The 26,631-nt window shown below is 48.3% G+C and overlaps 3 gene segments (V, D, J or C); all 3 read right to left on the bottom strand.

Moving 5' to 3' along the window:
• LOC146892511 (Ig gamma-3 chain C region-like) overlaps positions 1 to 20,371 on the bottom strand; it is a 77,503-nt gene extending 57,132 nt beyond the window's left edge. Inside the window, exon 1 of the C gene segment in view lies at positions 20,228 to 20,371.
• LOC125398559 (Ig gamma-1 chain C region secreted form-like) overlaps positions 1 to 21,145 on the bottom strand; it is a 135,568-nt gene extending 114,423 nt beyond the window's left edge. The window contains exon 1 of the C gene segment in view: positions 21,057 to 21,145.
• On the bottom strand, positions 9,607 to 20,731 carry LOC125398558 (Ig mu chain C region-like). The segment is given in 7 exon segments: positions 9,607 to 9,876; positions 9,989 to 10,104; positions 11,977 to 12,309; positions 12,408 to 12,725; positions 12,982 to 13,320; positions 13,430 to 13,744; positions 20,574 to 20,731. Coding segments are annotated over 7 exon segments (1,449 nt in total).
• Positions 21,146 to 26,631: the final 5,486 nt, after the last annotated feature.

The following is a 26,631-nucleotide window of genomic DNA, read 5'->3' as shown; positions in this document are numbered from 1 at the left end:
CTTGTAATTGCTGACTACATGCTAGATATTGTATAGACAGGAATTGCAGAGTCTGGGGTGAAACAGAGGCACATATCTCCTCCTCCATCAGGCAGAGAAGGCCTGCTCTTTGGAACTGGGAACTGAGCTGGGTTTGCTGGCTCTAGGTGCTTTGGGATAGAGTCAGTCTGTTACATTCAGCAGGCCTTGAAGCTGGTGCAAGACTGGCAATCTGCTACTCCCAAGCTCTGCTCCCAGGGGCTGTTTGCTAGCGGTGTCCTATGTGGGAGGTTGGGTGAGTGGTGATTAGCTCAGAATCTTGGACTTTTCTGTGTTCTTATTTCTCTCGCCAACTAAGGTATTCATTAAAGTTTTGGTCAGTTTTTTGATGTCCTCTTTCAGATGGTCTGTCGTTCTGCCTGTCTGTGCCTAGGACAGAATGAAGGAGCCCTCTCTCCTCACCTGGGAATGCGGTCTACCAGAGCTTTGTTGGTTCCTTGGCTCACTAGTAATTTTAAATAAAATTATGATGTTAGAAGTTTACCTGGTACATTTCTTTTTCCATGGCCTGAGTGCCTAATCAAATGTTCCTCCACATCCATGCAGACACACGATGTTTAAGAGATTGCCTTGGCAGCAGAGTGATGGAAGGGTGGGAGGGGCAGAATGGGATTCACAGGGGCATTGGTGGAGAGCTAAGAGGTGCTGGTGTCAGAGTAAGAATATTGCAGTGCTCAGGAGCTGGAGTGACAGAGGACGGATGTGTGGGACTTAGGCTTATGGAGCTATCTCGTGACATGTGAAGCATGGCATAGGGGCAGACCAAAGGGCAAGATGAGGGGAAGTGGGAGAGGACGTAGAGAGGAATGCTTGGGATGGCCTTTTCTAATGAGGAGGACCACAGAGCACGTCCAGGCTTCCCGAACATGCTGTGCGAGTGTGTGCAGCAGGGTACTGATGCTGGTCTAACCCTAGAACTAAGGGTGACCTGTCAAGGTCTTCAGAGAGATCCTGAGGGAGGCAAGTGAGGGAGAACCTTAGTGTTCTTTAGGGGGGGAAAATGCCACAGGAGAAAAGAAGAGACTGATTTGGGGCAGGCCCCTTTGAGCAGTAATGAGGCTTCTACACCAGGGGAACAGTTCCAACCTCTCTCACCTGGCAGGAGGTCGGCCCACGAGAGGCAGTGGGGTGTAGTTTCTTTCCTCAGTCAATACAGTGCAACCAGACAATAAGAGTGGCCTTTTCAGGACTTTCTCACTGCTGGAACCCTGAGATCCTGAGGCATGTACAACAGACCAGGCTTTCAAAGCCTAGAGCCAAGGCTGGCAGGCTGGCAGCTTGGCTGGGCCTGGCATGGTCTCATCTGGTTGCTGTAGGCCCACCCTGTTACTTAACTTTGTGTCCCTTTGTAGGGGGTTGTGGACATACTGTGACACTGTCAAGGCCTAAGTGGGGAGTGTAGCCGATCTGGGCCCAGGCTCTGAAGGTCACACTGAGAACAGGGCTGATGTAAAATTGATATGTTGGGGGCACAAGTTGACCTATGAAGATGCCTGAAGATGCCTCCACAGCTTGCCCTATCCTTACCATACTCATACTTAGGGGCTTGCAGGTGAAGCCTGTCTGGATCCTTCCAACCCCAGCATATGTGAGGCTTACAGCAACCCTGAGTCATGGTCCTGAAGACTTTTCCAGCAGATGAGAGAAGAGAATGAGACAAATGAGTGCTTCCAGGTCTAAGGTATCAAAGACATAACACCTTTGTGGTATGGGATGGCATGTTTCCTGTTGCAGCAGTTGGTGTTTTCTCTCCTCTGGGGGTGATAGGAGCTCCTGTCATCAAATCTGGGTTGTCCAAGAGTGGAACATTTTTGGAGGAACTCTTGACTGATCATTGTCTTTTACATGGTACGAGGTGATATGCCTTCTTGAATTGGGTCTACAGTGTGTGGTCTGACTCAAATGGATGCCAGACTAGAGGACATTTTGTAACCCCTGGAATGGCGTGGCAAGCTGACGGTGGGGCATGTTGCATGGTCTTTGCCGTGTGAGGTAAGACGTGTGACTATGGCTAAGCTGACTGCCTAGAAAATCTTGCTTGTGTAAAGAAAGAATACAATGGAAAAAAGAAAAGACACACAGATGCTGTCTTCCACTTTGGTCTCTGATTTTGAAGGAAAAACAGAGAAAAGAATATGACGAGATGCTGGTTTGCTGTTACTTAGAGCTGGCAGGGGCTAAAGGCACGACAGTACAGATTAGATCTCTGCTAAAGAGATCTGAAAACTTGGAACCCATGAAGAAAATAAGACAGTGAAGAGAAAGATTCTCTCACAGCTTGGAGGCAAAGGACATGGATGAGGATAGGATCAGTGGCAGGAAGTGGAAAACTGAGGAACTGAACTATTCATCCTTCCTCGAGACAAAGACTACATTTATCCCAGGTGACACATGGAAGATCATTCCATAAATATCTAGCTCCCTCCAAGAGAGAATGTTTTAAATTCAAAGGAAATAGCCGCATGGCAAGGGAAGGAGAAACCAATTAGGCCTGTGCTAAACAGCCTTTCCTGGGATAAAAGCAGAATGGACTAAAACTTGCACATTAGGGATTCTTGGTTACTACTGACTGAGGTCTACATATATGTCAGACAGGACTGAAAGACAATTTAAAGTCCTTGCTGAAGATACTAAACACATAAGAAGTATTGTTTAAGGCCCAATTCATTGAAGTGGTAGGAGTGAGTTTATTGAAGTGTTAAGAAGGGGGTTGACTCGACAGGGATTAACTCAGGTATGAGGCTTCCGTGGCTTTGCTGAGCTCCATTATGGCATATGATCTTTAAGTGTTAGGTGAGACTCTGGTAGACCTGAATGATTCAGAAAAATGAGTAAGTACGGTTTGTGAGGTGCTAAAACGTTTGGGAGGATATTAAAAAGGGGGAGCAGAGAGTGGGAATTGTACAAGTCACTAAAAAAAATATGGCAAAATTTGTGGTAAGTCAAAGTTTCCAGAGAAAAAATTCACAGAAAGCCAAACTCTGTGCTTGTGAATTTTGAAGGCTAGAAAATAATGAAAGCTTCTGGCATTCTCTTGAAATATTATGACCTTCTGCATGCTCCACAAACTAGTGAGGTCTGTTCCTGATTATGACATCAATACATGATGGATGCATGATGGGCAAATATGTACATCTATCTGTCCCATATGGGAGTGTCAGGTGGACTCCATAAAAGCCTATGCCTCTCAGTGAGGAATGTAAGTGTGTCCTCATCTCTGTGGATGCTGCCATGGGCCTTCCCAAGTATTTCTACATAAGAATGCAATGGGAAAAGTCGCCAGTAAGGGTTTCACCTCACACAGCGTTTTATAAATAGGCACTCACAGAGAGCTGACAATAAAAGGGGCAATCATTTTACAAAAATTGATAAGGAGAAAGTGACTGAGAACAGCCAGAGTCAATGATACTTCCACCTACTTTACAACCTGTGTTGATAGAAGAAAACAATAAATCATTAAGAGGAGTCACAGAGTTTAGACATGGAAGGCACTGTGTGTAGGTGGAAAAAGACACTCCCAAAATCTAGAGTTTATTGAATGAAAGTCCCAGTGCCGGGGTGGGCTACCTCTTTATTAATTATTAACTAGAGATGCCCTTGAGAAGCCATAAACCACAAAGGCTATCATCATTGATGTTAGTTCCATGCCAGAGCTAGATGGCAAATTCCTACTCTTAATGACTCCATAAACTTTGGCTGCATGACAGAGAAAAGAGGCTAGGACTGAGATGGAAGCTGCCTACCTTCTGGCTGGTCTTTGCAGTGCTGGAAGATGTTATTTAGGCCAGCAGTCATTCTTGACTATGGACTCTGAGTGCTACCCTAACCAACTTGCTATCTAAGATCTGCCTACTGGTGCAATAGTGGCATGACAGTCATGGGTGCAACCTACTTCTTTCAGTTCTGCTCTATAGTAGGAGATTCATGTTTGGTATCATAAGCCAGGGAAATGCCGCATGGGCGGGGAGGTCATAGGCTCCAGTAGAGAACTGCTATCGCTTGTTAAATGGATGCCACAAACTTGTAAAACCAGATAGCAAGCATTTGCATTTATGGCCACAGACTACTATTCCTATCAACCTCACTTATGGAGGGAGGCTTCATGACGCAGTGAGCAGTAGTGGTTACTGGGGAGATTCATACTTGGTCAAGCTGCTGTGGAAAGTTAGGTAAACACTTGCCTCACTTTCTCCAGGGTTCAGTGAACACCATGGAGGAGGGGGCAGAAAGAATGTAAGAGCTGTCGGGAGGAGGAAGTGTTGTGCAGCTCCTTCTTCTGAACTAAAACAGATAAGCACGTGCCCTTTCCTGCGGACAGTGCAGACCTCTCCTCCCCAAACAGAAATAGTTTTTTATCACAGGCACCCAGCGTACTTGCTTGACATTCTCACCCAGTTGTGACTTACCACTTATGTCCAACCTTTTGCTGGCAGTAAGATTGGTCTGGGAGGCCACATGTTCCACCATACATGTATAGGTGTCAAGTGAAGAGTTCAGAGTGACTGGTATTCTCAGGACACTCCAGGTCTGGAACGTGTTGCCCCCAGGCTGTTTGGTGGGGTAGGCGGTGGCAAAGTACGAAGTGTTTATTTCACTTTGGAATCTCAGCCATCTTAGGCGGATATCTTGGGGAAAGAAGCCGGAAACCTCACACATGAGCCACGACGACATCTCAGGATAGGTGGATGTGGCCAGGAAGTTCACAGAGAGGTTGCTGGGTGCCATAGTCTCTGCAAGGAGAAGGGGTAAGAGGCATATTATCTTGTCACTTGACCTGGAAGTATCTAGAAACTTTTGAGAGGATAGAAGACACCCTCTTTTCTCATCTAACTACAGCGATGGCCTGAGCACCATTGGAGGAAGGAGAACGTATGGGTACAGCCTTAAGGTGGGGTGGGGATAGGTTTCACCTGGATCACAAGGTTGCTCCTGCTTGGGACCCAAGGGCTTGATAAGTAAAGGCCTATGCTGGAGGCTGGAGACATTGTTTCTCCTGGTCACTGTCTAGTTTAGTGTCTAGGAATGCCCAGTGCCCCCTGAATAGACCCCAGGCTTTGTTACTGTGTGACTTCTTGCCAGTATTTGGGAATGTAAACCGGGTTTCTTTGGTGCTTCATCTACTCTCCATGGCCAACAGTTTGTATTTTGAAGGCCAGACTAATCCTAGGCTTTCTATCTTCTAACCTGGTGATCTCTCTCTCTCTCTCTCTCTCTCTCTCTCTCTCTCTCTCTCTCTGTGTGTGTGTGTGTGTGTGTGCACTTGTGGTGGTGGGCACTGCCAGTGAATTTGTGGATGGGGGTGAAACATTCCTTCTCTTGTACTTATGAGATACATGTGCTCAGGCTACGGCCACCCTGGAGCTTTGGAGACTGCTCTGGCCTGTCCCACAGAGCCCTCAGATCCTCCCTTAGCCTGAAAGGTGAGGGAACCTGTCTTCCAATTCTTGGAGTGGCACTGGTTTTGGAGGTCCTAAGAGAGCCCTTCTTTCCATTAATATGCCTTTCATGCTTTCTGTGTGTATCTTTTAGTTCTTGTTCTAGCAGAGACCCAGTAGGCCCTCTTGGATGTTCCTAGAGGTCACAAGTTTCTCATTGCTCAAGGACATTCTTCTAAAACTTATACCTGTATTTTCAGGCTCACACAGCTAATAAACCACCGAGCTACAAATCTGCAGTAGTTCCAGGGTCAACTCTAACACAAGGCCTCTTTCCTCCTTTTTTTTCTGCCTTTCCCTTCTTATCTCATCTTTCAGCTTATTTCTATTTGGAGACAGGACTTTTCCCATATCTGACTTATTTCACTTAATGTAATGTCGTTAGGGTTTATTCACACAGCAAATGACAGGATTTCTTTCTTCAGTAGAACAGAGTCTCAAATATTTCCTTTATCCACCCACTGACGGGCCCTTGAGCTGATTGCACTACACTGAACGGGGGAGTAAGGGCAACTGTTGAAATCCTGCCTTTAAAGCTTATACTCAGAAGCCAAATTTCTGGATTGCACAGTAGGTTTGGCTTACACTTTGGAGGTCATGTGACTTGGGGCAGCACCCCCCCCAGGGTGAAGTTCATCAGACGTTCTTTCTTATGTGTTTCAGGTGACAGCTACTTTTAGTTTTGACTTGAGTTTATCTGATAACTAGTGACGCTGAACATTTTTGATAGATAATCTTTTAAGAAACTTTCTCATTTTAAACTTGTAGGTATGATTTGTAAATATTTCTGTCAATCTACATGTTGTCTTTTGACTTTGTTACATGGGGACCTGGGCTTATTCTTACTACACGGCAGGCTGACCACCTACATAGGAACGCAGGCTGGGAAGAATCACAAACTTTGAACTTCTACAAACAGAACCACTAGTTAGGCCATTTTTTCTTGAGGTAGCGGATGAGTAAGGGTGAGACTTAGGGCTGGGCCAGTCAGGAACTGATACAGTGAGACAGTAGAATTAGGAGGAGATGAAGGAAACCTGCGGGGCTAAGAAAATCCTGGAGTCTAGGTGTGATGGTCCCCTGGCCCACTAATGGGATTCTTATGGATCTCAGAGAAGTTCTGTTGTCTGTCTGGTCATATGCCTTCAGAGTCCATGAGAAGCTCACAGTTTGGTTCAGACACACAGGGCTCAGGCCTATGGGCAGGTAGACCTTTGTGCTGGTCCTTCCTCTGTTTAGCATTAGCTCATCTTTAGCTTAAAAAGGGATGATGCATTCACAGGGTTAGGTGGTGGCATCTGTTGATATCTGCTGGGGTCTGACTTACAACAGTCATAGAAGTCATTTTAGACACCCTTTCTACCTAGGATGAACATTCACAGCTCAGAGAAAGGGTCATGGGGGGGTTCCCTGAGGAGAAGGTGTAAGATTGAACAGATGAGTTGGGATGAGGTGCACTGGACTTCTTACCCACTGGGTCCCTTCGGGTGTTAGTAGCTTTGGTGACTTCCACTGGGCGAGGTAAAGTTTTTTTCTGCGGGGATTCAGCTTTCAATTTTTCTGGAATCAAAGAAGTGATGGGCAAAAAGTAAAGGTGAGAAAACAGGGTTTACTGAGGTACCCAGGGGAGTGGAAAGCAGCAAAAGGGGAGGACGCAGGATGGAAGGGTACTAGTGTGGAGAGCTCCGGGCTCAGCCATTGCCTTTGCTCACCCAGCTGCCTCCTTGCACTTTTAGTACAGAGTCCCCAGGGCATGATGTAGGCAGCAGAGAGGAAGAAAGGGAGGAGAGGGATGGGGGAAGAGTAAAGAAAGGGAGGGACCAAGGGCGGTGCTCCTTGAGCACAGGTGGGGGTCTTGCTTCAGTTAGTCTTTGAGCATGGCTGTAGGAAGCCCCATAAGATCTTTCTGCATGGTTCAGGCATACTCACCAGGCAATTGGAGAGTCTTTGCATCATAAAATTCGGAGTTGTTTTCTATGATGCAAGTGTGGGTGCCGTTGAGTTCTGAGGCCCACAAAGAGAGCTGGCTACTCATCACATACTCCTTCTTATCAAGCTTTTTGGGGGGGAAGGTGCTCTTATTCGTGTACTTTGCGGTTGAGTTCCAGCTGATTTCCATTGACTGCAAATGGTTTCCCAATACCAAGCAGGCCAGCCCCACCAACTGGTTTTGCTTTGGGAATTCACACTCTGAGAAGAGGAGGAACACTTGTGCTTTCTCCGTAGACTCTGTGAGACAGACAGGGGAGTCCTGAGAACATGGGACTGGAAACAACGGTGACACCTGGACAGTATCACTCCATGCCAGATTCATAAAAATGACTCATAGTCCCAGGTAGGCTGGGAAAGAAGGGCTTTGAGGCCCCCTGGCCAGTCTCAGGAGTATCCATTTCTCTGCCACCATCTCTTTTCTGAACCCTCCTCAGCTTTCTTGGGAAGAGACCTACCTACCCCCTCTTCCAAACACCAGTGGCCCTATCCTTCCTGGATGTAATTATCCCATGACCTTGACAGGAACAACCAGCCTTCTGCATCCTCAGAGCCTCCCAAGTAGCCTGGAACACCTGAATAGAGCATTCTGGCTCCCTTTCCCAAGGGAGCCATGCTTTGGGTCTCTCTGGGCTACTCTTCCTTCTCAGGTTCTGGTATGTCATATATTTTCAGTGTCCCACTCCCCATATCCCAGAGAGATGCGGAGGATACATAGGTGCAGACATGGGGTAACTGGTGCCCTCTCACAGATTTGCCTACTGAAATTCTAAGCCTGGAATTCCAACATCCACTGTGGGGATGTCAGGGCTCATCACCAAATTCCAGATTTATTTGAGGCATTGTCACCTCAGCATCCTGCCTCTCATACCAGCATCTGTGTTAGTTTCCTTGGGCTGCTGGGGGAACATGCCACACGTGGAAGCTTGAGCAACAGAATCCTGTTCTTTCCCAGTTCTAGAGGCCAGAAGTCTGGGCTACAGCAAGCTGGTATCCTCTGGGCCTCAGAGCGTCTGCCAAAGACTTGTAGCTCTGGCCTCTAGAACTGGGAAAGAACAGGATTCTGTTGCTCAAGCTTCCACGTGTGGCATGTTCCCCCAGCAGCCCAAGGAAGCTAACACAGATGCTGGTATGAGAGGCAGGATGCTGAGGTGACATTGCCTCAAATAAATCTGGAATTTGGTGATGAGCCCTGACATTTCTACAGTGGCTTCTCAATAGCTTGCTGTTCTCTGTGCCCTGCAGCTACCCACGTGAATCCCCAACTCAGGGGCCATCACCAAGGTGCTATCCCAGGCTCATTTAATGTCTCTTTAGGAGTTTATCATCTACATAGTTCCCTCCCAGTACCTGCTGTTCTCTCTCGGGCTCTGCTCCCAGGCCCTCCTCTTACTGCAGTTAGCCTGGACTTCCTATGTCTGTGGGCTTCACCAGCTGTCCACACCATGAGCAAGGAAGTATCCTGCACTGCCCTCATCTTGTATTTGCAGGTCTTTCCTCTCTGAACTGAAGCCCATGACCCACACCTCTCTTATTTCTACTCTTGTTCTGTGGCCAGGCCTTTATCTGTCTTTCTTGAGTGACTGCAGAGCCTTTATCCTGTTTCTTCATATCTTTCTTCATATCAGCAGTTATCATAACAGAGAGTTTGAGTTTCTGAGTTATTGACTGATCTCCAGGACCTGGCACATTGCAGGAGATAAACATCCTGTATATCTCAGTCAATTCCCACAAGGTGCACCCACCATACCACAAACTTTTGGGATAAGACCCAAAGTGTCGTGCTAGCTGGGAGCAGCACCAGTCCAAGATGGTGAGCTGAGCTCCAGAGCAGAGACCCAAATTGGAGGCTAGTTTCCAGATTCTGAACACTTTAGGGGAAATCAGGCTTGGGATTTTCTCTGCCCTGCTTCTTTTCTTCCATCAGGGTGGATAAGACAGAGCGCTACCGTTGCTGTCAAAGCTCACTTTCTTTCTCTCTTTCCCTCCCTCCTTCCCCTTTTCCATCCCTCCTTCCCCTCTTTCTCCCTTAAGTCCCACCAGACCATTCCATTGCCAGTTCTCAAACTCCCTTCAGATAATCCTTGTGATGTCAACACTTCAGGACAGGTTTGAAAATAAAACAACTTTCTTCACAAGAAAGTGAGTTCACAAGATAAGGTATTTATTTATTTCCAACAACACTTGTAGTCAGTACAGCCGTATGTGGTCCAGACCCTGCTTCAGGGTACACAGGTTGACAAAGTCCTTGACCCAGAAGTCCAACTCAGAGCTCCAAGCCGGAGGGTGATACAAGAAAGAAAGGAATAAGTTTACTAGTCCTACAGGCAGGCCCACCCCAGGCCCAGAGGTAATGCCCTTGTGGGAGGGTTTCTTGGTCTCTGATGTCCTTCTGCGCTGTGAGTCACTTCACCTGCAGGTGATAGAGACAGTGTAAATTGCTGTCCATTTTTAGGGAGCAGAGGTATGGGCGATGAGAACCACTGGCTCCCTGCCCTGTGTACTCAGCGCCACAACCACACTACCTTGAACAGCGTGACAGTGGTGCTGTAGAAGAGACTCAGGAGAAAGAGGACGATGAAGGTGGAGGCCGTGGTCCATAGGTTCTCAAAGCCTTCCTCCTCAGCATTCACCTCCCCCTCTGTGAAGGGACACACAGAGGGAGGGTCAAGCCAAGCCTTGGGGTAGCTGAACATCTCCCTGAGGGTTGGAGAGTCTTAGCCAGTTTTGACTGGTTCCCCTAACAGTTCAAGCTAGACAGAGGCACAGCATAGGTCAAAGTGAAGGAGGCACCAACTTGGGACCTTATCCTGGGAGCACTGGGGCAGCAGAGGCAAGCAAGACAGGTATAGCACATGGACATGGGATGGAGGCAGAGTCAGAAACCCTGGCATAATGGCATTGGTGTGCTCTGGACTTCCTCTGAGTGGGTGGCAATGTCAGGACTGCTTAGACTGAAAATTTAGACTAGGGTTCTGTCTCCAGGCTTTGGGAAGAAGAGCATGGGGCACCTGAGGCTATCCCTCCTTACTTCCTGAAAGACTCAGCATCTCATGCTCCTCTTTGAGCAGAGTTCCTGTGGGTGGCTTGTCCTACTCCTACTAGCAATGCTGGGTCTTGGTACCAAGACTCAGACAAACACCGAGGGAGACAGTGGGACCAGGGCATTTATTGGGGTCTCTGACCCCTGTAAAAATGAGTACTTGGGAATATCTAAAGCCCAGGCCCCAAATTATTAAGAACATGAAGAATTTCCAGGATGCTGGCCCAAGGAGACAGTGTTATTGGGTCCTTACAGGGACTCCAATGACCCATGCTGCGGGGACTCAGCTTCTTCTGGACAATTGCATTATGTATTCTGCATTCTGGACTGGGGACCAGGGTATTTGTGAGTGGGACAGGCACTCTCTCATTGATCTCCTGAGGTGTTCTACTAATGGAGGCACAGTAAAGGGCAACTTTCTGTTTTTGGGTGGATTTGAAGACCATGTGCTCTCTCTAGGCACAGTCTGTCTTGTATCTGTCATAGGTGGTCAGAAGACTGTCCCATGGTGCTGGGACAGGAAGGCATGTTCTTTGCTTGGAGCTATCTCCCCTAAGCATAGACTGAGTTCCCTGAGAAGCTTCAGTGACCCAGTCTGGTGTTGGCTCTCTGGGCCCTGAGCCCTGGAGATTAAGGTCTTGGTCAGCGTCCAGGTGTATTTGTGTGCCATGCCTGTGTACTTGTTAGTATGGACATTTAGTTAGTTAGATGTTTCTGTACATGCATGTGCATGTATGTCTGTGTGCCTATGTGGTTCAGTTGTTTATATTTGTCCATATTTTTGTTTCGGTGTACACATGTCCATGTGTGTTGGTATCTGTTTCTGTGTTTGGCTCTGTGTCTATGTGCATTTGTATGTTTCTGAAGGTATTTGTATGCGTCCATGCAAGCATGTGTGCTTGAGCTCATGTACATGTATGTGTTCCTGAGTGTGAGGGTGGTTCTGTGCATACTTTTATGAATGAATACATATTTGTGCATGTGTCTACACATGTGTGCCTATATCTGTGTCCAAATGTATGTTTCTGTGTGTGTGTGTCTGTACATGTGCCTGAATTTACCAGGGTAGCAAAGCTTCCAGCCATATATCTAGAAACAGCTGGAGGGATGGCATGCTTACACTCTGTCTATTGTAAGTCTTTTGGAGTTCACACAGAAGGAGGCAATTGGCAAGGTAGAGGAAGGGTCAAGGTGGAGGAAAGTCTGCAGGGTGTGCGCAGGGCAAACAGAACACAACATAGCTGTTGCCCCAGCAGGCAAAAGCATTGCATAATCAAAACCAGTGACTTTTGAATGGATTTTATTATTTCTAATTTTTATAAAATGCAACATCTTACTCTGACATGGTTAGTTTGCAAACACAGAGCAACTAGACCCCCAGAGCCTGCCTGGTAAGGGGCTAGCGTGGTCAGTAACAGGTGCTGCCTGTGTCAGACATGATCAGGGATACATTGTACAGTGTGGGTTTACCAGTGGACTTGTCCACGGTCCTCTCGGTCACCATGTGTGGCAGGGCCTCGTGGCCTACAACACAGGTGTAGGTCTCCCCGGAGTTCCATTCCTCCTCTGTCACGGTCAGGATGCTGTGGGTGAAGTAACGGTCTGGGGCCTGGGGTTCTGGCATTGGGGCACTGGTCACATACTTGTCTGAGGACAAGGGTTGACCCCTCTGAAGCCACTGCACAAAGATGTCTGCAGGAGAGAAGCCTTTCACTAGGCAGGTGACTGTGGCTGACTCTCTCAGGATCAGTTGCTCGCGGGCTGGTGGCAGCAGGTACACAGCAGGTGGGTGCTTGACCACCTCTGTAAGCAGAGACAGTGGTGAGGATAAGGGTGGAAGGGGGCCTACCATCGCCATGAGATAGAGGAAGGGCACTGGGAAGGAAAGGGGAAATCCCTACCTCTGGGCTTTGAGATAAATTTCTTCTGTGGTGAAGGCAGGTCCCTGTGAGTCACGGTGCACACAAACTCCTTCTTGCTATCCCAGTCTTCGACACAAACATTAGCCACACCCATGGCACTGAAGGTGCCATTGGGGTGGCTTTCAGTGAGTGTGATCTTGGTTTCCAGTGGCTCCCCATTTTGGGAAGTCCAGGAGATATTCAGGGTGTCATAGGTTGCTAGGTTCGTGACTAGGCAGGTCAGCTTGGCAGACTTGTTGAGGAAGATGTCAACAAAGGAGGGGGGAATGGGGAAGGCTAGGATGTCTGTGGATGGACCTGTAGTCAAGAGAAGATTGTGTCAGTGACTGTCTAGTTGTGAAGTCAGAGAAAAGTTTAGTTTCTGTCCCCTAAATAGTACCGATTGATTTACTGAGCTTCTGAATCTCTGCTTAAGGGAAGACACTGGTCTTGGCCCTTGAAGCCAAGGCTCAAGGAGCAAGGGGCCATGTTAGGGTGCATTAGTCATACTTATAAGAGGGTTGCCCTGATCTGGGGGGGGGGCTAGTCACTGGACTTAGGACGTGGTACTTACTGGTAGCACATGTGGAAGACACATTTTTCCAGAAGGTGAGACCCCTGTGATCTACACGGCACGAGTACACATTCAGGTTCAGCCAGTCGCTTTCAGTGATGGTTAATGTGCTTCTAACCTTGAAGGTTCGGGGTCCAGATCCTCTGTCTTCAGTCGTCACTGGCTCTGTGGTGAAGCCAGACTTCACAGGCTTCCCATCATGTAGCCAGGACACTGTGATCTGTTTGGGACTGAAGTTGGAGGCCTCGCAGATAAGTCTGGACTTGCGCGGTGCAGGGCCATAGAAGGCATCACGTGGTGGAATGAACACACTGACATTGGGGTTTATCTCTTTGACAACTAGAGGGAAAGGACATGGTATGAGCTCAGCTTGGTCTAAGCCCCAGCCCTCTGGTCCCCCTGGGCCATGCCTGGGTCTCTGCCCCCACTGGGACGACTTGGGTCTTACCTGGAATGGGCACACGTAGATCATTGTTTCTGTCACCATGGTGGGCTTTGCAGACCAGGTATTCATCTGAACCCTCAAGGACATTCTTAGGAGACAGGAAGACCTGCGAGGTGGCTATATACTTTTCTCCTGTCCTCATAGTTGGGTAAGTTCTGACACCCTGGTTGATTTCAGAGTTGTTCTGGTAGTTCCAGGAGAAGGAAATGGAGCTGGGCAGGAAGTCTCGTGCCAGACAGCCCATGGCCACCAAATTCTCATCAGACAGGGGGCTCTCGCAGGAGATGAGGGGGAAGAGAGTTGGGGAGGATTTACTCTCTGAGGATCAGCAAGGGATAAAAAAGAGAAATGGAGGAGTAAGAGTCTGTCTTCTTGTCCCCTGCCAGTCAGGCGATCTGTACACTCCCCTGCCTTTGTGGCTGGTGTTCTTAAGGCAGACAGGGCTAGATATGGTAGTAGGTGGACCTGGCCTACTGGACAAAGTTACTGAAGGTTATGGAGCCAACATGGCTGGAACTTTGGAAGCCTTCATGGACATGGAGAGATGCCTGCTTAGAGTGGGTGGATCTGGCCCTTCAACCATCATCAGCCAGATCCAGGGACCCTAACCCCTGTTCTCAGGGATAATCCTAATTCCCAAGGGTTCAGGTAGGCTTGGCCCTGTCCTGCCCTGCTTCCCTCTGAGACAGCAGCTGAGAGAAGCCCTCTCATTCCATAACAATAGGAATCCCAGCAGGAGGTAGAGGTGGTGGGGGTGGGGCTCAGGCTTCATTTCATATCAGGGCACAAAACTTGAATCCACACACTGGGAGGGCAGGTTGCTTGGTTCATGCGGTAGTAGAAGCTGAGATTGCTGCTTGTTCTGAAACCTCTCCAGCCAAGCAGACAAGGTGTGTCAGGAAGGAGGAAGGTGGGTTATGGTGGGGGAACTCATGGAATCATCTTGAACCTTGAACCTTGGCATACATTCTGCCCAGAACAAAATGCTAGCCAAGCTGGTCCAGGCCTGGTGAAACTCATTCAGTTCAGCTTTACTCTTTCCATCCCAGACTAGCTAAACTATTTCAGGCCTAGCGCACCACAGCGTACCCCAGCTCACTTCACTCTATCTTAACTAAACTAGCCTGAGTCTAGCTCAGCTTAGTTTAGTTTATCTTAGCTCAGCTCAGCTCAGTTCAGTTCATTCTATCACAGCCTAGCACAGCCTAGCCTAGTTAAGCTGATGCAAGCCTGGGTAAATCTAGCTCACCCCAGCCCAGTTTAGCTCAGGCGGGTTATGGTTGGCCAGCATACCTCATCCCCGCTCTGATCAGGTTACCATACCAGGTTAGCTCAGCTGGCTGAGCCCATTTTAGTTCATCCCAGCCTGGCTGATCTTAGTTTAATTCAGTGTAGCCCTAGTCAGCCCAGTCTAGTCCAACTCAACCAGCCTAGTCAAGCTCAGTCCTCTTCAACTAAACTCAACTCAGGCTACCTCAGCCAGGTCAGCTCATCTAAACCCTGCTAATCCCGATTTATCCCAGCTCATCCCAGACCAGCCTAGCTCAGCTCAGCTGGCCCAACGTTAGCTCAGTCAACTCAGCCCAGTGCGTACTAGTTGATCCCAGCAGCATCTAAAACAGCTCGATTCATTTTATCCCAGCCCTTGACAGCCCAATTCATGGTAGCTCAGCCTAGTCCCGTCCTGCGCAGTTAGCCTAGTCAACCTAGCTCACCACAACCCAGCTTAGTCCAGTTCATCCCAAACGAGGTTAGCCAGTTCAGCTCAGCCTAACCCAATTTAGTTCAGTTCTGCCTGCTCTGCCCATTCAGCCCAGCTCATTTTAACTTAGCCTAACTTAGCCTAGTATATTCCAGCTCAGCAGGCAGCTCAGTTTAACTGAGCTCAGCTCACCCAAGCTCAGCTCACCCCAGTTCTGCTCAGCTCACCCCAGCACAGCCCAGCTCAGCTCTGCTCAGCTCAGCTCACCCCAGCTCAGCCCAGCTCAGCCCAGCTCACCCCAGCTCAGCTCAGCTCAGCCCAGCTCACCCCAGCTCAGCCCAGCTCAGCCCAGCTCAGCCCAGCTCACCCCAGCTCAGCCCAGCTCACCCCAGCTCAGCCCAGCTCAGCCCAGCTCACCCCAGCTCAGCTCAGCTCACCCCAGCTCAGCTCACCCCAGCTCAGCTCACCCCAGCTCAGCCCAGTTTACCCCAGCTCAGCTCAGCCCAGCTCAGCCCAGCTCAGCCCAGCTCAGCCCATCTCAGCCCAGCTCAGCCCAGTTTACCCCAGCTCAGCTCAGCCCAGCACAGCCCAGCTCAGCTCACCCCAGCTCACCCCAGCTCAGCTCACCCCAGCTCAGCCCAGCTCAGCTCAGCTCAGCTCAGCCCAGCTCACCCCAGCTCACCCCAGCTCAGCCAAGCTCACCCCAGCTCAACTCACCCCAGCTCAGCCCAGCTCAGCCCAGCCCAGCTCAGCTCAGCTCACCCCAGCTCAGCTCACCCCAGCTCAGCCCAGCTCAGCCCAGCTCAGCCCAGCTCAGCCCAGCTCAGCCCAGCTCACCCCAGCTCACCCCAGCTCAGCTCACCCCAGCTCAGCCCAGCTCAGCTCAGCCAAGCTCACCCCAGCTCAGCCCAGCTCAGCCCAGCTCAGCCCAGCTCACCCCAGCTCACCCCAGCTCAGCTCAGCTCACCCCAGCTCAGCTCACCCCAGCTCAGCTCAGCCCAGCTCAGCCCAGCTCAGCCCAGCTCAGCCCAGCTCAGCCCAGCTCAGCTCAACTCAGCTCAGCCCAGCTCACCCCAGCTCAGCTCAGCTCAGCTCACCCCAGCTCAGCTCACCCCAGCTCACCCCAGCTCAGCTCAGCCCAGCTCAGTTCAGCTCACCTCAGCTCAGCCCAGCTCAGCTCAGCTCACCCCAGCTCATCCCAGCTCAGCCCAGCTCAGCCCAGCTCACCCCAGCTCAGCCCAGCCCAGCTCACCCCAGCTCAGCTCAGCTCACCCCAGCTCAGCTCACCCCAGCTCAGCTCACCCCAGCTCAGCTCAGCTCACCCCAGCTCAGCTCACCCCAGCTCAGCTCACCCCAGCTCAGCTCACCCCAGCTCAGCTCACCCCAGCTCAGCTCACCCCAGCTCACCCCAGCTCAGCTCAGCTCACCCCAGCTCAGCTCACCCCAGCTCAGCTCACCCCAGCTCAGCTCACCCCAGCTCAGCTCACCCCAGCTCAGCTCACCCCAGCTCAGCTCACCCCAGCCCAGCTCACCCCAGCCCAGCTCACCCCAGCTCAGCTCACCCCAGCTCACCCTAGCTCAGCTCACCCCAGCCCAACTCACCCCAGCCCAGCTCACCCCAGCTCAGCTCACCCCAGCTCAGCTCAACTCAGCATAGTCTACCTCATTCCAGCTCACCAAGCCCAGCTTTGCTTGCTTGCCCCAGAACGATCACCTCAGCTTGGTACATGTTAGAGGAGCTCAGAGAAGCTGAGCCTTTTCCAGTTCAGGTCATCCGTCTCAACCCAGCTTAGCTTGCTAGAGCCTTGCTTACCGGGGCTTTCAACCTTGTTCATGGAATTCTACTCAGTCAACTTTGTTAGTCCAGCCTTCTCTGTACAGCTCTTTTACTGTGGCTGGGAACCTAGAGACCAGGAGATTTAGCCCAGCCAAGCAGTCATCATCTCTTTCTCATTTCTGTCCAGCTACTGTAGCCTTCATTCTGAGTATCCACACTCTGATCCCTGTCCTTTCACACTGACCTTAGCTTCAAAGCACTGTCCTTCGATACCATTCTTTAACAACCATGAAGTATATTTACTGACAACTTCAAATTCATTAGACCATCTTGAGATGTAGATCAAGAAGGTAGTAACATTTTCTATAAAAACTAAAAACATCTTTTGCTCCAGAATCCCAGCATTAGTCTGGGTCTTTCTTACTGAGTCTCAATTAGCTTCCACTTTAAGTTTCTTCTAAATTAAAACCATCATTAACAACCACTGAGGCATTCGTTTTATCTATTGTTTAAGACAAGGCAGTATTAAGAATTGATACAAAATTCAAAGTCACATGCGTAACTGAGGCAGAGACAGCGCTAGTAACCCAAGTAATACTTAACTGAAATAATTCCAGACGATTGTATAAGAAATATAAACTTTCTCTAAGATTTCCTTAAAATACCAGAGCCCCATAATCTATAACCTTTTTCTTTTACAGGTTTTTAAAAGAAAAGTTAATGTAAGTGACCCAGACAATAGCACTCAAAAGACACACAAATATTCTTTCTCCCCCTAAAGCAGTGACTGAAGACCAAGTCCCTCTCAAGCAGAAACAATCATCAAACTCAAGCTTTAAGAGCGGCAGCCACAAGTGTGGCTGCCTCTGGCTTACCGTTTAGGGTGCCTGGTTTCGGGGAGATCGAGGGTCTTTGAGTGGAATTGGTACTTCAAGGCCATCGAGACTGGCTGGTCCAGAAGCAGCCAGGTGGATGAGTGGCAGAAGCCACCATAACTGTACATTCCCAGGTCTGGGTGGTCCTGGGAGACCCGAGGTCCAGGTCTGCCCAGCAGCAGCTCAGTCTCAGCCCTTTGGCCAGGTCTTCAACAAGAAGCCAGGCCAGAAGGACTTCAAAGAGAACGTGTCTGCTGTGGATTGACTTAGATGCCTTCTTTCTTTTGCACTATCTGACTGAGTGTCCTCTCAAGCACCAAATGCATGTTCAGCTGAAATTATTCTAGGTAACTGCATTCATTTTTAAAAGCTTTCTCTTAAAATGATTACTTAGGAAATGTTCTTGAAAAAGACTTAGGGAGTCAAAAGAGCCATCTTTACCAGAAAGTCAAAGTCTTTCTTAATCATAAAGGCAAAACCAACTAGCTTAAAAAATCATGAACAAAGTCACTGTAAATGCTTTGGGTAATGGAAAAAGAACTGAGTTGAGATCAATGATTAGAGGGAAGAATAATTAAGTAATTTCAAAAAGTTTTCTAAATACATTAGAAATTAAAAGCATGAAAGCCCTTCAGTTTCTTACATAGTCTAACTTTGAAAATGAATACATCTTAGAAGTTGATAGATTTGAGTTTGTGAAACTAGAACTTCACAAGGTAAAACTGAAAGATTACTAAGTTAGAAGAAAGAGGGCCTTTCCAGTTTCGGCTGAATTCCCAACTTATTTTAGAAATGCAAATTACCCAGGTGTTGTTTTGCTCAGTCTGGACTTTCAGTTCTGCCGGACTGGGCAAAACATTTCAAAACTTCTTCAAACCGCAGCTAGAATTTACCTAGTGGCTTTGTTTTTCTTTCCCAAAATAGCCTTGCCACATGATCTGCTTCCTGCAAGCTGCAGCAGGTGTCCTGGACCCGTTAGCCATCTTGACTCAAACTCAACTTTGCTCAATTCATTTAAAAATATTTTAAATTTAATTTATTATTATTAAAAGTCAGTTCTGAATAGGATGTGAAAGACCCTCATCTCCCCTTCCTCTGCTGAACCTTCGCCAATGCCAATTACAGACAAACATTACTTCAAATTGAGTGACTAGAATTTTCAATACTTGGACATTTAAAAAAAATGAATACTTGAAAAAAATCTCTCACATTATAAAGCCATAGTATTCTAGCTATTTTTCTCAGGAACTACTTTAAGGATAAAAATGATACCTTCTTATATTCCATAAGCACACTTCTGTAGGCTCCCCAGACTCCTCTAGGTACCAGCTACCCTTCCTGAGATGAGCCCACTGTGCATCTCTAAGACCAAGGCTAGCTGCCATCCTTGCCTCATTTATTCACTCAGACAGTTCTTTTTCTAACAAAGAAAGTTTTAAACAGTCAAGTGCAGAACATGCCTCACAAGCCTAAGGCTCCTCTCCCTGTACTGAGCAACCTGCCGCTGTTCAAACGCTCACACAGAATCGGTCCCGAAGCACATTTCCCAGCCAACCCTGTGATTCCAAAAAATTAATGCCTCCTACCACATCTCAAACTACCCCTCCAGCCATGGGTCATTTCAGCATCTCACACAAACGAGGCTCTCAAGTCCCCTACCCCATCATCCAGGGTCTCCCCCAATATCATCAGACAGGTCTTTCCCTAATAGTCTTTCAAAGGTGTAGAAATATTCAAAAGGCTCTGTGATCGCTAGGCAGTGAGTCCCCAGATCCATTCCACCAGCCATCCACCCATGTTCCCTCAGGGATAAATCTCTAGGACTAATCTGCAATGCTCAGAAAACTCCATAGGCAAAGATTAAAAATGAAGGCCCAGAGAGGCCATTCTTACCTGAGGAGACGGTGACTTGGGTCCCTTGACCCCAGTAGTCCATAGCATAGTAATCACAACGGTGAGATTTCCATCCATACCACACAAAAACCCTCTGAGCCTGACTAGAGGCCCCCGGGCTACTCAGGCACTATGTCGACTCCCAGTGCCCCACAAGAATCAATCATTCAAGTCATTGTCTCCTACTTCTTCCTTGCCCGGGAAAATGTCCCTGGACCTTCCTTCAGTTTTCAAGGTGACTGATGTTTCAGCCTTACCTCTGCGAAACCAAATAACCACTGACTCTGGACTTGTCACCAGAAACTGGTAGCCTCTGATTCACACAAGAGTCTGATAAATCCTAGATGGAAGCCTGCCCAGACTGCAAGCCTCAGTTCTGGCAGACCCTTCCTCACATCACCACAGACCAGTGGGGAGAGAGCCCGGACCCAGACCCCTCTGTCTCAATTTGGGGGCAAAAGGATTGAATTTCAATTCCCAGTTATAGGGAGTCTTGGTCTGGATAGCTCAGAGTTCCCCTAAGTACATTTAGAATGGGAAAAAGTAGGACTCACCTGAAGAGACAGTGACCAGAGTCCCTTGGCCCCAGTAATCAAACCAGTTGTCACATTGTGACAAACATGATAAGATCCCAGACAATAAAAGGCTCTTGACAAGGGTAGTGGGGATAAGGGGACCCTAGCGGCAAGGGTGGCTGGGATCCCCACAGACCCCTGGCTGTAAAGTCTGGGAGCTGAAGGTGACTGCCTGTGTCAGCCAGGGCCCATGAAGACCCTTCCCGACTCCCAGGTTGTCCCTAGCCTGAATTCATGACCTGAAACTCAGATGCACTCATTTCCCCCGACAAATGCAGTAAAATCCGCCTGAGTTGAGTAGAAGAGAGGGGCTGGAGGGACTCACCTGAGGAGACGGTGACCATGGTTCCTTGGCCCCAGTAATCAAAGTAGTCACACTGTCACAAGCCCCTTTAGTGGGTGTACACAAACCTCTATCTCTAGCCTTCCTCCCAAGCCACATTTCCTAAGGCTGCCATTGTCCCACAGGTTGTAGCCTCTGACTGCCTCCTATCCTGGCAGCAAAGACTCCAGCCTTACAGAAAGACATCTGCAGTATGCTGAGTCTGCAGACGGCTCAACTCGGGGAAATCTGTGAATATCTTTCCCAGATTCAGAATGCAGGATGCAGAAAGAAAGCCAGCTTACCCGAGGAGACGGTGACTAGGGTCCCCTGACCCCAGACAGCAAAAGCATTGCACAGGGACATGGTCCCTACCGTTGCCCAAACAAAAACCTGACCCCCAATCTGGACTGACACAGATCATCTAGAGACCCCAGAGACTTGGCTGCTCAAGTCAGAGAAGGTGGGAGTGAACAGAGATCTTACCTGAGGAGACGGTGACCAGGGTCCCCTGACCCCAGACATCGAAGTACCAGTAACACAGCCTGTGCTCTGCCTCTGCTCCTGAACTAAAACCTTCACCACAGCCTGACTTGGAATCCCAGTCCCCAGATGAGTTACTTACCTGAGGAGACGGTGACCAGGGTCCCCTGACCCCAGACATCTAAGTTCCAGTAACACAGCCTGTGCTCTGCCTCTGCTCCTGAACTAAAACCTTCACCACAGCCTGACTTGATATCCCAGTCCCCAGATGAGTTACTTACCTGAGGAGACAGTGACCAGGGTCCCTTGACCCCAGACATCGAAGTAAGCATAGACACAGTGAGGTAACCCTATATCTAGGGCCATAAAAAACCCAGTCAAAAGTCTCTTGGAGTCCTCAGGGGGCCCCAAATCCCAGAAACTTAGCTGTTTGGAGAGACCTCCATTTAAGCTCAGCTGAACGGGGCATACTTGTAGGATGGTATCTTTTGGGCTAGAGTCAGCTAGCATAGTGAGACTCTTTAAAAAGAGAAGAAAACAGGAGAAGGAACAAAGGAAGGGGAGAGGAAGCCATGCCTACCCTGTACTCTTAGCAAACCTTACCTGCCTACCGCTGTCCTGGGATCCTCTCCCAAGTCCTTGGCAGAGTGCTGCAGCCTTCTGCTGCCTGTGTTTTCTCATGCTTTCCTGCTTAGGAGCCCAGGACCTGTCCACAGTAGCTCTCTCTCCCTCTGCACTGTCTCCTGCCCTCCAGAACCTTACTGTCCCTCTCAGACCCACTCTTTTCTCCCTCAGCTTTCTCAAGCTCCCAGGCTGCCCCTAGGAAACTCCAAACAGAAGGTTTTTGTTGAACCATGAGTCACTGTGGCCCCAGTTAGCACTGTGGTTCTCTGCTCAACCAAAACCTTGTACCAGCCACAGACCACAGGGACCTTGACTCTGAAACCTCACAGTAGCCACAGAGTATGGAGATCCCAACCCCCAAACTGCCAGTCATCTCTCATGTAAGGGGCCAATTATTTTTCTCAAACAAGTATTAAAGTTCTGGAGCTTGTGGGTCTTTCCCTCTCTTTACAATAAGCGCAGATATGAGCAGGGACCACCTCCATCACTCACCTGGATGTCTATCAGTCATGGAGAAAGGTCTGTGATGGTGGTGGGGGCACTGCCCCTTCCTGGGCAGCGCTGGAGGTACTTTATCCATGACTGGATACCTCTGAGGTGCACTTGGGTGCCTGTCAGGCGCTCAGGCTGTCCTTTGCTTTCTGATCCTATTTGTATAACAGGAAAGTGACCTAAATTCAAGTCTAATGTGTCATCACAATGGTCCTGAAAGGGCAGCATCGTTGGTGCTGTGTCACCCATGTCCAGAGAGGATGTGTCTCCTCCTGGTCTTCACCAGAGCTTCTCAGCAAGAGGTCTTAGCTGTTCTGGGTGGTACGGGGGAGCAGTTCAATGCTCTAAGATAAAGTTCTTTGCTGGTGGTACTCTCCTGACCTGGTGGGGTCAGGTGGTGGTGGTGTGGATCCCAAGCTAGGGAAGAGTCTATATTTTACATATATGAGTTTGTTCAGAACTAGGCCCTACAGGTTAGCAGTGGGTGCCTAGGGAATATGGAGGTTTGTAGTTCCAGGCTACATATAAGACTCTGGTAAGTAAGAACCTTGGGGACATAGATGGTACGAGACGATCAGGAGGGGAGGTGACTGTGGCCTGGGGACCTGGGGCAGAGGTGGGGTGGGTGAGTAGGAAAGGTGGTGTCTGACTTGGTGACCTGGTGACATGGGAAGGTGGGGTGACCTGGAAGGGGAGTGGGCCATAGCCTAGGGCTTCCCACTCAAGAGTGAGAGTAGAGGGCCAGCCTTCTTTGCTCTCTCGGCTGGGGTCCTGCTGTGTGGAGGAGCTCTAGGTCTTGGATCCTCATGCCCCATCACTTCCCAGAATCTTTTTTCTCTCAGGTCTATCTAGCTGGTCTCTTAAAAGGAGAGGCATAGGGCTGCCCCAGGTCCTCCAGGGAACTCCTGTTCCTGCTGTAGTCCCTCAGTTACTGAAAACGGAGTGGAAGATGTCTTCTAAGGACTTCCCAGTCTATAATTTGAGCTGTCATAGGCTTTCCTCATTACTCACTGCAGAGGTCTAGTTAAACTATAGGCACTATTGCCTGCTTGGGTCTTAGTCACCTCCTGTGGCACAATATGCCTTGTAGTGACAAGTGTGACAAGTGTGACAAGATATGACATCCCAGGAGGAAGCTCTGGACCTGCCCGTCACCTCTCAGCTAGGCAGAGCTACTGTGGATCACTATCACACAATAAATCCACCTATCTACATTTCTGCTTTCTGTGTGCCTCTTCCACAGTATCCATGGTCTAGGTCTGAAGATTTCTGCTCTACATACTATGGACATGTGCCAGGAAAAATACATAGTTATTCTTGTTTGCTTCTCTGTTGCTATGATAAATATCACAACCAAAAGCAACTTGGGGAAGAAAGGGTTTATTTCATCTTATAACTTAAAATCTATCACTTAGGGAAGTCAGGACAGAATCATAGGCAGAGATGAAGCAAAAATCATGGAGGAATGATGCTTATTTGCCTTGCTGCCTCTGGCATTCTCAGCTATATTTCTTATATGGTCCAGGCCCAGGTGCCTAAGGATGGTACCACCCACAGTGAGCTTGGCCTTCCTACATTAGTTACCAGTCAAGAAAAGGCCCACAGACATTCCCATAGATCAATGTGATGCAGGCAATTCCTTAGTAGAGATTTTATCCTTCCAAGTGTATCAAGTTGATAACCAGGATTAGTCATTATAGTGTTGTAGACATGTGCCCTAGAAATAGCCAGGTAAGGAAACCGGATCTGTACAATGAAATGGCCAGAGCTGGGCCTACTTGCTAGGGCTGAGATGGTCTTTCAGCCTCTGCCTCATGGCTGGAGTCTTCTGGGACCCTATTCCAGGTACCCTCTCTTGCCTAACCGTATCCTGTCAGATTCTGTCCTGACAGGTTTTACCCTGTCCTACCTTGCTTATTCAACTCTACACTTTAACACATTCTGTACCAAGTACCTAGTTCTTGGCTTGAGTACTCTGACTGGGACTTGGAGCTCTGCTGAGGACTAGACATTCAGGTAGGTGGAAAACTCACTCTGTACATTCAACTTATATATGAGTCAGAGCAGGTTCATTGTAGAGCTGCTGAGAGCAGTTGGTGAGCTGTGGGTGCCCTTATGGGTTGTGGAGATAAGGGCTTGAAAGATGGTTAGACAACTCTGAGATTCTATCTTACATCTGTAAAAATGGCCAAGATCAAAAACACTGATGACAACTTATGCTAAAGAGGATGTGGGGTAAAGGGAACACTTCTACATTGGTGGTGGGAGTGCAAACTGGTAGAACCACTTTGGATATCAGTATGGTGATTTTTCAGAAAAGTAGGAAACAACCTTCCTTAAGACCCAGCAATAACACTTTTGGGTCTATATCCAAAGGATGCTCAATCATACCACAAGGACATGTGTTCAACTATGTTCATAGCAGCATTATTTGTCATAGCCAGAACCTGTAAACAACCTAAATGCCCCTTGACCGAAGAATAGATAAGGAAAATGTGGTACATTTACACAATGGAGTACTACGTAGCAGAAAAAAAAAATGACATCTTAAAATTTGCCAGCAAATGAATGGATCTAGAAAACATCATATTGAATGAGGTAACCAGGATCCAGAAAGACAAATATCACATGTACTCACTCATAAGTGGCTTTTAGACATAAAACAAAGGAAAACCAGCCTACAATTCATAATCCTAGAGAACCTACACAACAACAAGGACCCTAAGAAACATACATGGATATCATCTACATCGGAAGTAGAAAAAGATAAGATCTCCTGAGTAAATTGGAAGCATGGGGACCATGGGAGAGAGTAGAAGGGAAGGGAAGAAGATGGGAGGGGAGTAAAGAAAAAAATATGCAGCTCAATAAAAACAATTGAAAAAAGAAAAATGGTTAGAAACAACTTTTACTTCATTATTAAACTTCTGGATCAGGATGTCAGACACAGGACATATCAGACATGATGGCTGGCATGTGCTCAGAAGACAATGGCAATGGAAAGCTCAACCAAGAGTCCAGGTCCTGAAGGTGGGGCCTCAGCGTGTTGGTGTGCTGGACTGGCTTTGGCAGTCCTAGGGCCTAGCACTGCAGTGGACTAGGCAGTTGAAACAGGAGTACTCCTGATGTCCAGGCATGGGAGAGTGCGTTGTAACTAGATTTGACTTTGGTCTGCCTCTGCCCTAGAGAGATGTTCTCTACATTCTTGAGGCCACCACTGTCTGCGTACTTCACTCCAGAAAGGAATCCCCTAGGTAAACACCAGGAACAGAAATCTTCATTTCTGATTGGCAGACCAGAACTGAGCCAGCTACCTGGGCCAGAGCAGACCTGAGACAGCAAACTCTACCAGAACAGGTACAGGGGAGCAACTGCTGAGCAAGTGAGTCAGAGCCAGAGACTACTGAGGGTCTGGATGTGAACCTGGGACCTCTGAGGGAATAGGCAGGAATCAGAGACCTCTTCTGGTCCAGGCATGAGTCTGGGACCCCAGAGGGAGTAGGCCTGAGCTAGAACATCTGTGGGTCTAGGATTTGGTCCGGGACATCAAAGGGAATATGCAGGAAACCAAAAATCTCTGTGGGTCCCAGTGTGAATCTGGGACCTCTCTGAGGAAGTAAGCCTGAGTTTACTCTGTGGGTCTGGGCACACCTGAGCCTGAGAACTCCAAGTCAGTAGATCTGAGCCAGAGACATTTGCAGAACCAAATCCAAGCCAGAGACCTTTGCAGGAGCAGATTCAGATCAGGAATAACAGAACCAGGTCAAAGCCAGTAACCTAGGCTAGAGCAGACCTGAGACAGCAAAGTCCAAGGGAGTGGAGCAAAGTCTGGGAGCACAGAGTTACCTCCAAGAACACAAAGTGACAAAGGAGGTGACTAGAACCATGGCACTGGCTGTATCTGAGCCTTGGATTACTGACACCTAGAAGATAAATCAACAGGATCACAGACAGCCCCAACCACACCTATTAGAGGAAAGATGAGTAGAAAAGGTAAGAAAACATGCAAAACCACAAAGAACAACATGACACCAGTAAAACCTAAAGACTCTACAACAGCAAGACTTGAACAACCAAATATAGATGATGAAGAAGAAAATGACCTGAAAAATAACTTCAGGAGAATGTTTGAAACTCTTAAAGAGGAAATGAGAAATTCCCTCAAAGAAATGGAGGGAAAGACAAACAAAAAATTGGAATACATCAGAAAATCTCTTAAAGAAAAACAAGAAAAAACAATCAAACTTATGAAAGAAACTATTCAAAACTTGAAAACTGAATTAGAGACAATAAAGAGAACACAAGCTGAGGGAATTATAGAAACAGAAATCATGAGAAAATGATCAAGAACCACAAACACAAGCATGAAGAACAGTACACAAGAGATGGAAGAGAGAATCTCAAGTGCTGAAGACACAATAGAAGAAATAGACTCATCAGTCAAAGAAAACATTAAATCTAA

The sequence above is a fragment of the Myodes glareolus genome, chromosome 11 (assembly GCF_982192425.1).
Source record: "Myodes glareolus chromosome 11, mMyoGla1.1, whole genome shotgun sequence".
NCBI lineage: Eukaryota > Metazoa > Chordata > Mammalia > Rodentia > Cricetidae > Myodes > Myodes glareolus.
Note: the sequence above shows the minus strand (reverse complement) of the source record. Positions and strands in the feature narration are given on the sequence as shown.